This window comes from Sorex fumeus, unplaced genomic scaffold (assembly GCF_029834395.1).
Source record: "Sorex fumeus unplaced genomic scaffold, SorFum_2.1 ptg000067l, whole genome shotgun sequence".
Classification (NCBI taxonomy): domain Eukaryota; kingdom Metazoa; phylum Chordata; class Mammalia; order Eulipotyphla; family Soricidae; genus Sorex; species Sorex fumeus.
In genome coordinates, this window is record NW_026606124.1 from 2389423 (window position 1) to 2403701 (window position 14279).

The 14279-nt window shown below is 62.6% G+C and overlaps 1 protein-coding gene across 1 annotated transcript; it reads right to left on the reverse strand.

Moving 5' to 3' along the window:
- Window positions 1–633: 633 nt before the first annotated feature.
- CUNH15orf39 (chromosome unknown C15orf39 homolog) lies at window positions 634–9095 on the reverse strand. The gene is made up of 3 exons (XM_056128725.1): window positions 8996–9095; window positions 2496–5228; window positions 634–1704 (listed from the first exon to the last, which is right to left on the reverse strand). Exons 2-3 carry the CDS (start codon window positions 5176–5178, stop codon window positions 1361–1363), a joined length of 3027 nt encoding a protein of 1008 aa, XP_055984700.1. The 5' UTR covers window positions 5179–5228; window positions 8996–9095; the 3' UTR covers window positions 634–1360.
- Between the last annotated feature and the right edge of the window lie 5184 nt (window positions 9096–14279).

Consider the following 14279-nt stretch of genomic DNA (forward strand, 5'->3'; position numbering starts at 1 on the left):
CATGGCCTGTCCCGGAGCTCCAGGAAGATTCCTCCCCTCTGGCTTCCCAAGAAGACTTTCCTCCTTTGAGGCTCGTCTCCCAAGACGGACAGGTCAAAGACTGATTTCCCTTTGTCTGAGGAGAGTAATTCATCCCTTTAGGCTGGAGAGAAGGCGGCACAGCGGGTAGGGTGCTCGCCTTGCACGTGGCTGACCTGGGTTCAATCCACATCATTCCACATACTCCCCACAACTCAGCCAGAAGTGATCCCGGGAGTGCAGAGTCAGGAATAACCCCAAGCACTGCCAGGCGTAACTCAAATACAAAGAGCCTGGTGGGCCTGCAGACTGGGGGTGGGGTGGGGGGGGGTGCTCAAGAGAGCACAGTACAGGTAAGAGTGTGGGGGGGGTGCAACTTGCAGGGGAGACCTAGGCCATCAACAGGAAGAACCAAAGGGCCTTAGAATGGAGGGGCGGTTCCTGGGCCGGGAAGGGGGCCCACACACGCTCTTGGTTGGGATCTTGGGGAGCAGCCTGTGGGCCTGGGTCCCTGGCACCCACAAACAGACACCAAAGATCCAGATGCAAAACCACCTACAAGCTTTAATGCTACGGCCTCCAACCGGCTGGGGCCCAGCTGGGCAGCCTCTGGCTCAGTCCCGGGCTCTGCCAGGGTCCCTGGTCCGTAGATCCGAGAGTCTTCCAAGATGGGGCTGTGGCCCCACCCTGCCGTCCCTGCTGGTCTTCTGCAAGTGCAGCTCTCTTGGCCGAATGCAGTGGGGGGACAGGCAGCTGAGGGCCACAACGAAGTCCTTCTGGGCCGTACAGGGGCGATCCCGACGTGGCAGGCTTCTCCAGGGAGCTCCAGGTGGGGCAGAGCCCCAAGTGCCAGGAATGTGAAGCACGGCCCTTGACAAGGACCAGCCACGCTCTGCACCCCAAGCCCCACGAAGCCAACCAGTACTAGCACACACTTTCTAGAAGCTACAGGCCCCGGCCGAGACCCAGGCCGGCCTGGGGCGGGTGTGGCGAGCAAACCGTAGCGGGGTGTTGGGCGGCACCCCCACCCTTGAGGTAGGCTGTGTTGTCCTTATCTTACAAAAGGGCCTGAGCTGGGGGGATGGGACACTGGCCCAGCCACGCAGCGGGACACAGAGCCAGCATCCACGTCCATGGTGCTCTTGGGCCCGTATGTTCTGCTTCAAGACGAGGATGGAGCCCCAGCCACCAAGGACCGCAGGCCCGAAGCTCCGGGACTTTCAGCTCTGCTGTGGACACAAGCAAGTTGGAGATCCACCTCCAATCCTGGGAGAGCTGGGCAGGCCAGGGTGGGGTACAATGACTCCGACAGTCAGCTGTGGAACAGCACCAGCATCCCGGGCTACAAAGGATGACCCTGGCTGCCCAGCAGGGGAGCACGGGGAGCAGTCCGGTCTGGCCCTTGGGTCTTGTGGCCCCACGTGGGCAGTGCCAGGCCATTGAGCCAGGCGGTTTCCAGCAGGCTTCGGAAGCGGGCCTTCAGCGTCGGGGCGGGTGGGCTGCTGGTGGGGGGTGGGGAGGTGCCTTGGGAAGCCCCTGCCAGTTTCTTGGGGACTGGGGTTGGTAGTTTCCGGCTGGGTTTCTTGGCCTTGGGGACCGGTGACTTCCAAGCCAGGCTCTCTGGCTCCTCTCTGGCCACTTTGGGCCCTGGCGGGGTCACGGGCCCCGTCTCAGGCTCCATGTCACCTAAAGAAAGAGCATACAGTCAGAAGGCAGACCCGCAGACAAAAGGGGGCGCTACTCCCCGCTGAAGCCACCTAATGCAAGCACCCCCAAATGCTGAGGGCCCAGGTGTGGTCCAAGGGATAGTGCCCGGTCCTGGGTTCCAGTCACAGCATGACCCCCACAATGGACAGGAAAGAACAGCAGCATGGGCATGAGGAGGGGGGAGAGCACGGCACATTCCCCACCAAAAAAACCCGCTGGCCTGGCTCAAAAGCCTACTCGGGGCCAACAGAGCACAGCCAGTAGGGTGTTTGCTTCGCAGGCGGCCAACCTGTGTTCTATGCCTCCGCACCACACACGGTCCCCCTGAGCCCCGCCGGGCGTGACCCTTGAGCGCAGAGCCAGGAGGAAGCCCCGAGCACCACAAAAAACCAAAAGCAAAATGAGGCCAGTGTATAGACGGGCCCAGCAGAGTCCCTCTGCCAGTCCAGGCAGGGCCCCAAGGAGGGAGGAGGCTATGGGGAGCAGTGGACGGACACCCAGAGGGGTGATCCCGGAAGGTGGGAGAACTCCAGGACTGGGGGAGCGGGGGGCAGGGCTGCAACCACCCCCCCAAGCACCCAGATACCATCCAGCGTGGCCCCAGAAGGCAGGCGCGAGATGCAGAGGGCAGAAGGCGAGAGTCCAGGCGACGGCGGCTTCCAGCCCAGCTGACCCGTCCCCGCCCCCCGCCCCGCGGAGGCCGCCCCGCATCACACACCTGTCCCTGGCTCTCACGGCTGCGGCGGCCACGGGCGCCGCCCCATGCTCACCCAGCTGGCGGCGCACGCAGTCCCGCCACTGCAGGCCCAGCAGGTCGGGGTAGATGTCCGGCAGCTGGCGCAGGGCCAGCAGCTTCAGCATGCGCGAGGTGCAGCCGTGCAGGGCGCGCTCCCGCAGCGCGCGCTCCTCCGACAGCGTCGTGGGCCGCAGCTCCACGCGGTGCTCCTGCAGCACGTGGTCCACGGAGGCGGGCGCCAGGCGCGGGAACAGGCGCTCCTTCACCAGGTGGATGGGCACGAAGATCGCCCCGGCGCGCACCACGTGCGGGAACGGGCACCACTGGGTGCACAGGAAGCTCTGCAGCTGCGAGAGCAGCTTGCCCAGCAGCCCCTGCACGCCCTGGCCGTCCTGCCACGCCGCCCGGCCCCAGGGCCCCGCCGAGTCCAGCCACTCGCGCAGCTTCTCGGGCGGGGAGTGGGCCACGGAGCCCGAGATGGCATCGCACAGGGAGGCGTGCAGCCCGGTGAAGCGCTGCTCGGGGGAGATGCTGGAGGGGGGCGTGGAGGGGGGTGGCGCGGGGGTCGGGGCTGGGGCTGGGGCCGGGGCTGGGGCGGGGGCCGGGGCCGCGATCACTGCCGGAGCAGTCACTGCCAGGGTCGGGGGGCTGGGCACAGCCAGATTGAAGCAGGTCACCGGCAAGGGCTGGGTGAGCACCGGCAGCCCCAGGGGCGCCGCTGTGACGGGTGGGGCGGGCTGCGGGGGCCCAGGGGTCTGCGTGGACCCGGACGGGTCTGGCACCGGGGCTCCCGGTCCCGGCGCTGGCCGGAGGATCTTGAATTTTCGGAACATGAAGGCCACGGAGCTGTGGAAGTTGGTCCTGGGGGTGGCCTCGGAGGTCCCTGGCCCCCGGGAGGCCTCTGGGCTTATCTTCTTCAGGTCGGGCAGCTCTGGTGCCATCATGCTGTCCACGCCGGGCACGTCTATGGCCTCGGGGGGCTTGACGTGCACGTGGGGGCTCGGTGCCTTGAGGTCCGGCGTCTCCACGGGGGGCTTCTTCACGCTCAGATCCAGGGCCCCCTCCTCCTTGAGCGCACAGGCCGGCCGCGAGGGGGTCTCGTCGCTGGTCAGGCAGTCCCCAGAGTCCCCGGCCTGGTCCTCCCTGGGCGCTGGGCCGGGCTCGGCGGGGCCCTCCGGGGCCTGCACGTCCAGGTAGTCCCGGTAGGGAGCCAGGCTGAAGACGTTGTCGATGATGGGCATGGGCGGCGAGCTGGGGGGCGGCGGTGGCGGGGCCGGGCGCCCCTGGGCCTGCGCGCAGGGCGCAAGGGCTGGCGGGGTGCGCGGGAGGGGGCTGTCGCGGATGACGATGGGCGCCCCCGGGTGTTCATCGGCGGGGGCCGGGCGCGGCTCTCTCCCGCAGCTGGGCAGCCACGGCGTCTCTCGCTCCGGTGCTACTCCAGGGCGCCGCTTCTCCACCGGCCTCGGGGGCTCCGGGCCCGCCCGCTGGAAGGCGCTGGATTGAGGTGCTGCTGGTACACTGTTCTGGGACGGGGAGGTCCCCACGAGCCCCGGGGACGCGCTGTAGAGAGAGAGGTCATCCCGGGCATAGGGAAAGCCCAGCGTCTGGGGGGCCAAGTCCAGGGAGCACCGCGGAGCAAGAGGCGGCTCCAGCTTGAGTCCTGGGGACGGGGAGGGGAAGGGGACGGAGGAGTAGGAGTAGGAGTCCAGTCCCAGGGGAGGCAGGTAGGGGGTCTGAGGTGCCTGTGGCCTCAGGTAGGGGCCGCCCAGCCCAGAGGCCTGGTACCCCGACCCTTTGTGGCCCCCGAGAGGCTGCAGAGGGAGAGCAGGGCTACAGCCACTCCCCCGATCGGGGTGGCGGCAGGCCGTGGGGTACGGGAGGGCCTGTGCAGGGTGGGGCGGGGGGTAGTGGGCCGGCAGGACATCCTGGCAGGCGGGCCCCAGGGGTGAGGCCAGCTGGGTCCACGGACTGGGGGGCCCCTCAGAAAGCAGCTGCTTGGGGTCCACAGGGTATGGCGCGGCACACTTGGAAGCGAGAAGGCTGGCGCTGCTCTGGAGGCTGTGATACTTGTCCAGGAAGGCCTGGCACGAGGGGAAGCCCACCGAGGAGGGGTCTTTGCCCGGTGTGCCTGTGGGCAGTCCCCGCAAGAAGCTGCCATCCAGGGACTGGCCCTTGCCAGGAGCCGGGGTCAGAGAGCAAGGGGGGTCGGCGGGGGGCAACAGGGGCCCCGTCACCAGCGTCCAGTCAACATCCAGCGGCCTCTTCGCTGCCCCTTCGCCCAGACAAGTCGAGAGCCCGTAACAGAGGGGGCTGCGGTAAACAGGCTTGGGGGCCGCCAGCTGGGGGCCCGGGTAGGACGAAGGCTGCGGGCCGAAGGGGAGGAGCTCCATGGGGCCCGGATCCTGGCTCTTGTCCGAGGCATCTGGGGGCGAGCGGTACAGCAGGCAGCCGGTCAGCAGGTTGTCCGTTCGCAGAGGGGGTCCAGCCACACCGTTAGGGTACAAAGGTGGATACGGGGTCCAGGAAGTTAAGCGCTCCGACCCAGCCTTGGGCGGCCCCCCCATGGGGCAGGAGAAGTAGGCCCCCTTGTAGCTGCAGGGCTCCTGGCTCCCAACCGAGGGGGGCAGGCTGTGACCAGGCCCCGAGCTGGCCTCCAGGCGGGGCAGCTTGCCGTACATCACGGGCCCCAAGGTGCCCAGCGGTCGCTTCTCGGCCATCACGGTCAAGGCTTCAAGCCCTCTGGGGCTCCCGCTACTCCACTGCTGACCTAGCGGGGGGAGAGAGGCAGGGGGTCAGAATATGCAGCAAGTCGGCGGTCACGCCACCCAGCTCACAGGGTCACACCACAGTGACCACAGCAGACGTGCAATAAAGACCACACGGGAATGAATGAACCAGTGTGAGCGATATACTCTGCGGAGTCCTGACTTTAAGTTCCTTTCTGTTAGGGCCGGAGAGATAGAGCACAGCAGGCAGGGCATTTGCCTTGCATGCAGCCGACCCGGGTTCGATTCCCAGCATCCCATGTGGTCCCCTGAGCACCACCAGGGGTAATTCCTGAGTGCAGAGCCAGGATTAACCCCTGTGCATCGCAAAAAGCAAAAAAATAAATAAGTTCCTTTTTGTTTCTGTCTTGTTTGGATTCTGTGGCCATACCCGGCTCTGCTCAAGGGTTACTCCTGGCTCTGTGCTCAGGCATCACTGCTCACAAGGCTGGAGGGACCAAACGCGGCACCCGGGAGCTACAATCTGGGGTGGCTCATGCAAGCCAAGTGCCTTACTGCTGTGCTAGCTCTCCAGCCCATTTTACTTTATTTTTGGTTTTTGGGTCACACCTGGCAATGCACCGGGGTTACTTTTGGCTCCGCACTCAGGAATCACCCCTGGCGGTGCTCAGGGGACCACACGGGATGCTGGGAGTCGAATCTGGATTGGCCGAGTGCAAAGCAAACACCCTACCCACTGTGCTATCGCTCCAGCCCCCCAGCCCAGTTTATTTTAATGTCTTCTAATGTTTTGGGGCCACACCCAGCCGTGCTCAGGGCTTACTCCTGGACACACAGCACCAGGGATCGAATCTGCTGGCTACATGCCCCATGATCTCTCCGCTACTATTTTAATTTCTTTTAACAGGGACGTTCCTAGCAATGCTGGGGAGTCCAGGGCCAGCCCTGCTGGGGGTGAGGCCAGCACTGAGCACAAACCTCACCTCACACCTTCTAGGCATGCATGTGCTCTGCCACTTCAACTATCTCCCTACCCACCCCCACCTTGGACTTAATTTTCTAAGCTGCAGGAGCCTTTGTTTATTGAATTTTTACAGAACCCCCCATGCCCGCTTCAGGAGCCCCCTCTGGTGTCTGACTTTGCAGGGTGCAGAGAAGACCATTTTCCTTGGTCAGCACCCCCACCCCCACTGCACCCCCAGTAGGGGACCCATTCAGGGTCACAGACACTGATGAAAGAGAGCCACGGGCCAGACAGTGCAGGGGTTAAGGTGATCCCAGTGAAATCTCCCACACCTTATATGATCCTCTGAGTCCGTCAGGGGTCAGTCTTGCTTTTGAGGTTGTGCTCAGGACTTACTCCTGGCTCTACGCTCAGGAATTACTCCTGGGGGTCCCTGAGAACCATATGGAATGTGGGGATCAAATTCGAGTTGACAGTGGGCAAGGCAAACGCCCAACCCCCTACCCGCTGTACTATCTTTCTGTTTCAGCGGTCACTCTTGAGCACAAAGTCAGAAACAGGCCCCAGAGCACCACAGGGTGTGGTCCCAAAGAGAGAGAGAGAGAGTAAGAAGGGAAGGGAGAAAGAAAGAAAAATAAAGGAAAGAAAAGAAAAAGAGAAAAAAGGGGCTGGAGCGATAGCACAGCGGGTAGGGCCTTTGCCTTGCACGCGGCCGACCCAGGTTCAATTCCCAGCATCCCATATGGTCCCCCAAGCACCGCCAGGAGTAATCCCTGTGCATCGCCAGATGTGCCCCCCCCCCAAAAAAAAACAACAAAACAGAAAAAGGAAGGAAGGAAGGAAGGAAGGAAGGAAGGAAGGAAGGAAGGAAGACAGCGGGCTAGTTCCTATGCCAAACACCAGAGATTTCCAACGGCCCAAATGGACTCAGTCCCTGTAATCCCCTCTAAACTTCCCCTCCAAGTCTCCAAAGGCACAGCATCTGGACTTGGTTTGGGGGATCAGCCCCCCCAGCAGAGCCTGGGTGTCCAGCAGGTGGTGCTGTGGCGCCAGCAGGAAGGAGCCCCTGGGCAGTGCAGGGGAGGAGGGCCGTCCACCCCCAGCCCTGAGCAAGAGTGATAAGATGTCTGCTCTGGGCGCGCGGGGGCAGCACAGCACCAGCGTGGGATGCTGGGGAGCCAGGGGGTGCGGAAGGCCTGTTCCCAGGGGCTCCAGCACTAGCTATACTGATGAAACAGCTGAGAAAGTCCCTGGGCGAGGCCCCCGGGGCTCAGGGACCCAGGCCCAGAGAGGCCTCCCCTCCAGGCACCCACTGACCTGCTTCCCCTCCCCCAGCGCCCTGCTCCCCCCTTCCTGAAACCCTCAGGTGGCTGAGAAAGATGAATCAGTTCCATCTTGCTATGAATAGGCAAGCCAGGTGTCACCAACAAGCTAAGACCAGCACACCCCTCCCGGTCCTCCCCTCCCTCTGGCTGGTGGCCAGCGACAGACACGAGGGGCTCCGAGTTCCACGGGGACACCTTGGGGATGGGAAACACCAAGGGAAGTCATGGGAACCACTCCCGGCCACCTCAGCGTCCCTGCACCACGGCCGGCAGCCTGCTGGACTCCAAGAAGTCAGGACACTAATCTCTTGGCCAGAAACAGACGCTGGGGCCAGTCTGGGGCAGGGAAGCTCCCATGGAGGCCAGAGGGAGCGCGGGGCAACAGTTGCTGAGTACTGGGCACCCACAGGGCCCTGCAGCCAGCCAGAAAGCCCCAGCAACTCTGCCAGGAAAGGTTATAGGGCTTGGGGGGGGGGGGGTGCAAGGCCCCTGCCCTCCCTGGGGAGTTCTGGATTAATTAAGTGCAAGCTCAGTGTCACCCCCCTTTCCCCATTCCTCAGGGCCTGCTTCAGCCCCACCCCGGTCCCGGGGGCCCTGCTCTCCTGGGCTCTGCCCATTGCGTGCCCTTTGCCCTGGAGACTTTCCGAGGCACCCCCTCCCCCAGGAGCTCAGCCCACGGAGGCGAGGCCACCTGGGAACCTCGGGAGTCTGGGGGTGGGGAGGGGGAGGTGCTGGGGGGGCCCGCAGCGGGCTATGAAGGGGATGGGGCGACCTGACGCCCGGCCAGCGGGTGATGGAGCGCTGGACTCCCCCCAGCCAGGCCCCTCGGCTGGGCAAGGCAGGGGCCCAGGTGAGGGCGCATCCTGGGGGGGAGGAGGGACCGGCACGTGCTTGGAGCCGAGCGGGACCCCGAGATGCTGCAGGGCCCGAGCCCCAGGAGGGTTTTCGGGAGCGGGCGGAGAGGCCGGATGCGGGCAGGGTGCGGGTCCTGGGACCACCTCCGGGTGGGGCACGGGACGCAGCCCTCCCGGGCCGGGCCGGGCCGGACCAGGAAGAGGGCGACCTGTGCCCGGCAGCGGCCGGCGTGTGCTCGGACCCGGGTCCCCGTGCTCAGCCCGCCCCCCGCGGAGGCAGCGCCCACCGGCCCGGCCAGTCGCTCACCCCACCGGGCTGCGGGCCCCGGCCCCCGGCGCGGGCTTCCGGGCGTGCCCACGCCCTGCCCTGCCCCGCGGCGCGGCGACGCACGTGCACCGGGCACGCACTCGCGGGTCTGCGCGCGTGGACACGCAGGCGGGGGGCGGCCGGGCCTCCGAGTGCCCGCGGCGACCCCGCCAGCCCGGGCTGCGGCCAGCGGCCGAGTCCGGCCGCGGCGGGGACGCCGCGGGGCGCGCCCAGCCCCCCGCCCGGGCCGTCCACGCGCGCGCCGGCCCCTCGGCCCCCGCGGCCAGCAGGGGCGCCCGGGGGCAGCGCGCCCGCCGTCCGCCAACTCGGCCCAAGTTTCCGCGCCGCCAGCCCCTACCTGCAGGGCGCCCGACCCCCGAGCGCCGCGTCCAGCCGCGGCCGCATGGTCCGGCGGGCCCCTGGCCGCGGGTCCCGCCCGCCGCGCCCCGGCGGGGAAGCGCGCGGAGCACCGAGGCCGGAGCCGCCCGCCCCGCAGCCGTTCGCGCCGCCGCCGGGCGCCGTCTGCGGCCGGGCGGGGCGGGCCGGGGGCGGGCCGGGGGCGGGGCGGCCGCGCGGCTGGAGCCGGCGCTCCCCGGGGGCCCGGGGCCGGCCCGGCCCGCGCCCGCCGCTGCCCGCGCCCCCCGGGCCCCCGCGCGTCGCCGCCTTCCAGCCCGCGGGCCGGGCACTTGCCCGCGCTGAGCTCCGGTGGGCTGCGTGGGCTTTTTTTTTTCCCTTTTTTTAAACTTGGCCCGGAGTCTCCCTCGTAGCGGGTGCGTGGAGAGGCTCAGAGGAGGTGGCGTGGACGCAGGAGGGGGCTCCGGGAGAGCCAGGGGGCACAGCCGGGAGGGAGGGCGCTTGCCTGGCACACGGCTGGGCTGGCCGCCGCGTTCTGTCTCGCACCGCCGGGGGTGATCCCCGTGTGCAGAGCCCGGAGAAAGAAAGACTAACGCAAGGAGAAAGTGCTCCGAGCACCGCCAGGTGTGTCCCACGATGTGTTTTTTTCGTGGGTCAGTCTGGGGGCCACACTCTGCAGTGCCCAGGGGTTACTCCTCGTCCTGCACTCAGGCACTACTCCTGGCAATGCTCAGGGGATCAGAGGGGATGCCAAGAATCGACCCCCGGGCCCATTGCATTACTTGCTGTCCTGTCTTGTACTGTATCTCTAGACCCCAGACACAAAATTTTGTAAATGAAATGGAAGAGTAAAGAGCAGGGCCTGGGTGGGGCTGCAGAGATAGCACAGCGGGTAGGGCGTTTGCCTTGCACGCGGCCGGCCCGGGTTCGATTCCCAGCATCCCATATGGTCCCCTGACCACTGCCAGGAGTAACCCCTGTGCATCACCGGGTGTGACCCAAAAACCAAAAAAAAAAAAAAAGAGCAGGGCCTGGAGGCAATGAAACGGAATAGTAGAGAGCCAGGAGACAGCTCAGAGAACAATGCGGGCACTGGCTTTGCATGCAGGAGGCCTGGGTTCTTTCCTGGGTGTACATGGTTCTCCCAGGCTCCCCAGCACACATCCAGGACTAGTGCATCAGGGCCGGCAGGGGTGTTCTTATCCAGTACTGCACAGGACAGGGTGGGGTCTGAGCCTGTGCCCTCACCCAGATGTAGTCGATGCCAGACCAAAGACCCACCCCTGTTAAGACACCTGCTGAGGAAGGGGCGATGTCCCTGTCCCTGGAGCAGGAGGAATGACCTTGGTGGCAACCACTGAGCCTTTAGCAACCCCCCCCCCACCACACACACATGCACACATACTTTTGTGAGTTTTCTCTTGTGAGCTTCAAAAGAAAAGGCGCGTGGGCAGGTGCAAGCATTGGGTGGCTGACAACTGTTCCCCTGTGACAGACAGGCGAAGGACCCAGGGAACCGAGAGAGGAACAGGGCCCCAGGTTTGTTGGTGCTCAGTTTATTTCAGTTTATTTCTCTCTCCTCCCCAGCGCAGTCCCGTCTCTCCCTTACTGCACAATCGTAGTCATAGTTCTGGTCGTAGTCCCGGTCATCATAATTCCATCACCCTCGCCTCCTTGTAGACCTCAGAGTCCTCTATTTTCTTGTTCCCTCTTTCCCCTGACAGCACAGTTATATGGAAATCGTGAAGGGTGGGGTACACATAGGTGGGGTTGAGTTTGTCATAATGACAAACAGAGGTAAAGCCACTCCTTCAGGGGAAGTTCTGGGAGATTAACCCAAGGACAAAATGTCATCTGAGGGTTCTGCACTCCAGATTATGAGGGGATCTGCCCAAGGGCAGGATTCCTTCCAGGGTGTGTTGCTTTCTCCTTTCCCCAGCTAGAAATCCATTTAACCAATCATAGTAAATTTACTTCTTATACTATTTCTAGTCATTTTCTAGGAACACAGTAAGAGATATATTAAGCCTAAAGGTTGGCGCTTCCTGGGGCATCTCGCTATATACCCCAGACCGCAGTCCTCAGACCAGGTTAGTCTTTCCTAACCCCAGCAGGGTCCTTACTCGGTTCCTTCTTTTTGGGTCATGACAGAGTTTGTCCCACGACCACGCTCTTAAGTTATTATACTTATGGTGCTTAGCTTGTTCCCTTTCGACACCAGGGTGGCTTATAGCTTGCCCTGGGTCTGTCAGGTCCCTTGTCGGGACCCTGCTTTTGGAGTGCTAGGAACTAAGGGCAACTGAGGCTTAAGTCAGGTAAATATGATGGATGCCCGGGAGTAAATATTCTTTGGAGTCAATTAACTCCCATGTTACAAGAGCATAGCATCAACTGTCTTCCTGTGTCTATACAAAAAGGACAATTGCAAATGACATAAAGGAAAGAGCAAAGCAACATAGGATTATAGTGCCTGATGGAATTGGGTGTGCCTCGGGAGCACTGTTGTGGGAGTAACTCAATAAACCAAAGCCCCCTGAGGGAGGAGCAAGGACAACCCAGTGTTATCCAACAACACACGATGAGACGATCTGGGGTGGAGCAATAATATAGCAGATATGGCACTTGCCTTGCACACGGCTGACCCTGGTTCAATCCCTGGCATCCTATATGGACCCCTGAGCCCCACCAGGAGTGATCTCTGAGCACAAAACCAGGAATAAGTAAACACGATGGCCACTCAATACCTCTACTGCAAACTACAATACTCAAAAGGAGTGATTGAACAAAAGAGAATGCCCCTGCCACAGAGGTGGGATGGGGGACGGGGAGGGAGGGATACTGGGATCATTGGTGGTGGAGAATGGCACTGGTGGAGGGATGGGTACTCGAGCATTGTATGACTGAAACACAAGCACGGAAGTTTGTAAGTCTGTAACTGTACCTCACAGTGATAAAAAAAAAATTTTTTGCTCGAAAGGCCAATCGTCGATTTGCTCGAGCAGGCCCAGTAACGTCTCCATTGGAGACTTTGTTGTTACTGTGTTTGGCATATCCAATACATCACGGGTGGCTTGCCAGGCTCTGCCGTGTGGGCAAGATACTCTCGGTAGCTTGCCGGGCTTTCCTAAAAATAAACAAACATACAAAAAAACAGGAGTAAGTGAACCCTGAGCACTTCCAAGTATAGTCCCCCTCAAAACAACAACAACAACAGTAAGATAGAACTGAGTGGAGGAACTCTGGTGGCATGAAATATGGAGAGACACCCACCTGGGTGGTAACTGCAGAGCGAGGGGTGAGGGTGGGCTGTCCCCCTCTGCGATGGTTCCGCTGCCCCCCGCCCCCCCCCAAATCAGGTCCCTCACAGCTCCTGGTCGCCAAAGGGCTGGGGACAGGTGTGTGTGTGTGTGTGTGTGTGTGTGTGTGTGTGTGTGTGTGCGCAGTGGAAGAGCAGGATCGGGGAACGGCACCCAAGGTCAGAGCAGGTCAGGGGCCAGAACCTCCCAGGTCACTTCTTCCATGGCAAAGGTCAGGACTGCCCAGTCAGAGGGCAGAGGGGGCCGAATCAGGAAGCAGCTGGCGCTGAGGAGGAAGGAAGGGACTGGGCCGGAGGGACAGGAAGTGGAGGATGGAGAGTGGAGTGACCGCAAGAGCAGACTCGGGAGCGGCTTTCCCAGGGCCACCGGGCACCAGGGCTGGTGGAGACCCAGGTGACCTCCCAGCCTGGGACCTATCTCTGCCGCCCACTTGGCATCTGTCTGGTTCTGATGCTGCTTTGGCTTTTGGCATTTTTGTTTTGGGCTTTGGTATTTGTCTTTTTCTTGGAGAGGGTGGGGGTGGGGTGGTTGGAAGGTGGTATTTTGATTTTGGTTTTGGTATTTAGTTTTGTTTGGGACACACTCCCCCAGTGCTCAGGGCTTATACCTGGCTCTGTGGTCAGGACTTAGACCTCATTCTGTGCTCAGGGCTTACTCCTGACACTGTGCTCAGGACTTAGGCCTCACTCTGTGTTGAGGGCTTACATGTGACTTTGTGCTCAGGACTTACTCCTGACTCTGTGCTCAGGGCTTGCTCCTGACTCTGTGCTCAGGGCTTACTCCTGACTCTGTGCTCAGGGCTTGCTCCTGACTCTGTGCTCAGGGCTTACTCCTGACTCTGCTCAGGGATCCCTCCTGGCCATGTTCCGGGGTCCCTATGGGGTGCCAGGGATCAAACTCTGGTCTGCAGTGTGCAAGGCAAATGCCTTGCCTAGGGGGCATCTCTGGCCTCTCACTTAGCGCCTGATTGCTGAGAACTGGGGTCCTGGCCCTGCAGGCACAGGCTGCTCTCCCCACATTCCAGCCACCTCTGCCCTTTGTTCCCACATTGGCAGTGCCTCACCCTGGCCCCTGCTGCGGGCTGGGAGAAGGGCAGGCTTGAGGCCCTGGGGCCGAGGGCTCCAACTGTGAGTCCATGTGGCTTCTCTCGGAGCACCTGGGGACCATACAGGCTAGAGCGGGCCTGAGGCATCTCAGTCAGGGTTCTGTGCCCCCCCCCTGCGGAGTCATAGTTTAATCAGGCACTTTACAAAGACAGTAGCCCCCCCCCCCCCAGTTTGGGGCTGAAAGGGCCACACCCAGCAGTGCCTAGGTGCGTTTCTGGGTGCTTGGGGGCCCATGGAAAGCATGAGGTCCAGCCCTTTGACCTAGCTCCAGGGCCCAAGGTGTCCCCTCAGTTCTCTCTCCCACCTCCAGGGTTGACAAACGGCAGGAGAGTCCCGATCACCTCAGCACCAGTGGTGGCACCAGGGGTCTGATCTCACCACCTTGTGCTTGCCAGGCCAGCCAGCAACTTAGCCACCGAGCTGTCCCCCAGGCCCTGATGTGACCCTCTGAAGCAGTGTCCTACCCACCCCCGTTGGGCACAGAAGCCACCTTTCTATCTTCCCAAGCCTCCACTTTCCGATCTGCAAAATGGGAACCGTGAGGGCTACGGCACCTGCCTTGCATGCTGCTCACCCGGGTTCGATCCCCAACACCATATAGGCTCTCTCGAGCACAGAGCTAGGAGCCTTCCCCAGGAACAGGGTCAGGAGGAGTTGACCCCAGTCACTGCCAAGTGTGACTCAAACACTCCCCCCCATCCCACTCTCCCCCACACGCTCACCCAGAAGTGAGTCCTTTGGTAGGCCTCCGGGCTAGTGGACAGGAGCATCCTAGAGGCGCCCAGCCCAGATCGGAAGAGCCCCTCCTGGCTCGCTGGGAATGTGGGGGAAAGGTCAGCTCTCAGACTTGCTGCTTCTCACCTTC

Coding starts and splice junctions, on each gene's coding strand:
- CUNH15orf39 (XM_056128725.1), bottom strand. CDS start 5,178: ATGGCCGAGAAGCGACCGCTGGGCACCTTGGGGCCCGTGATGTACGGC. Junction 1,705..2,495: donor CTGCGTGCGCCGCCAGCTGG/GTGAGCATGGGG, acceptor CTCTTTCTTTAG/GTGACATGGAGCCTGAGACG.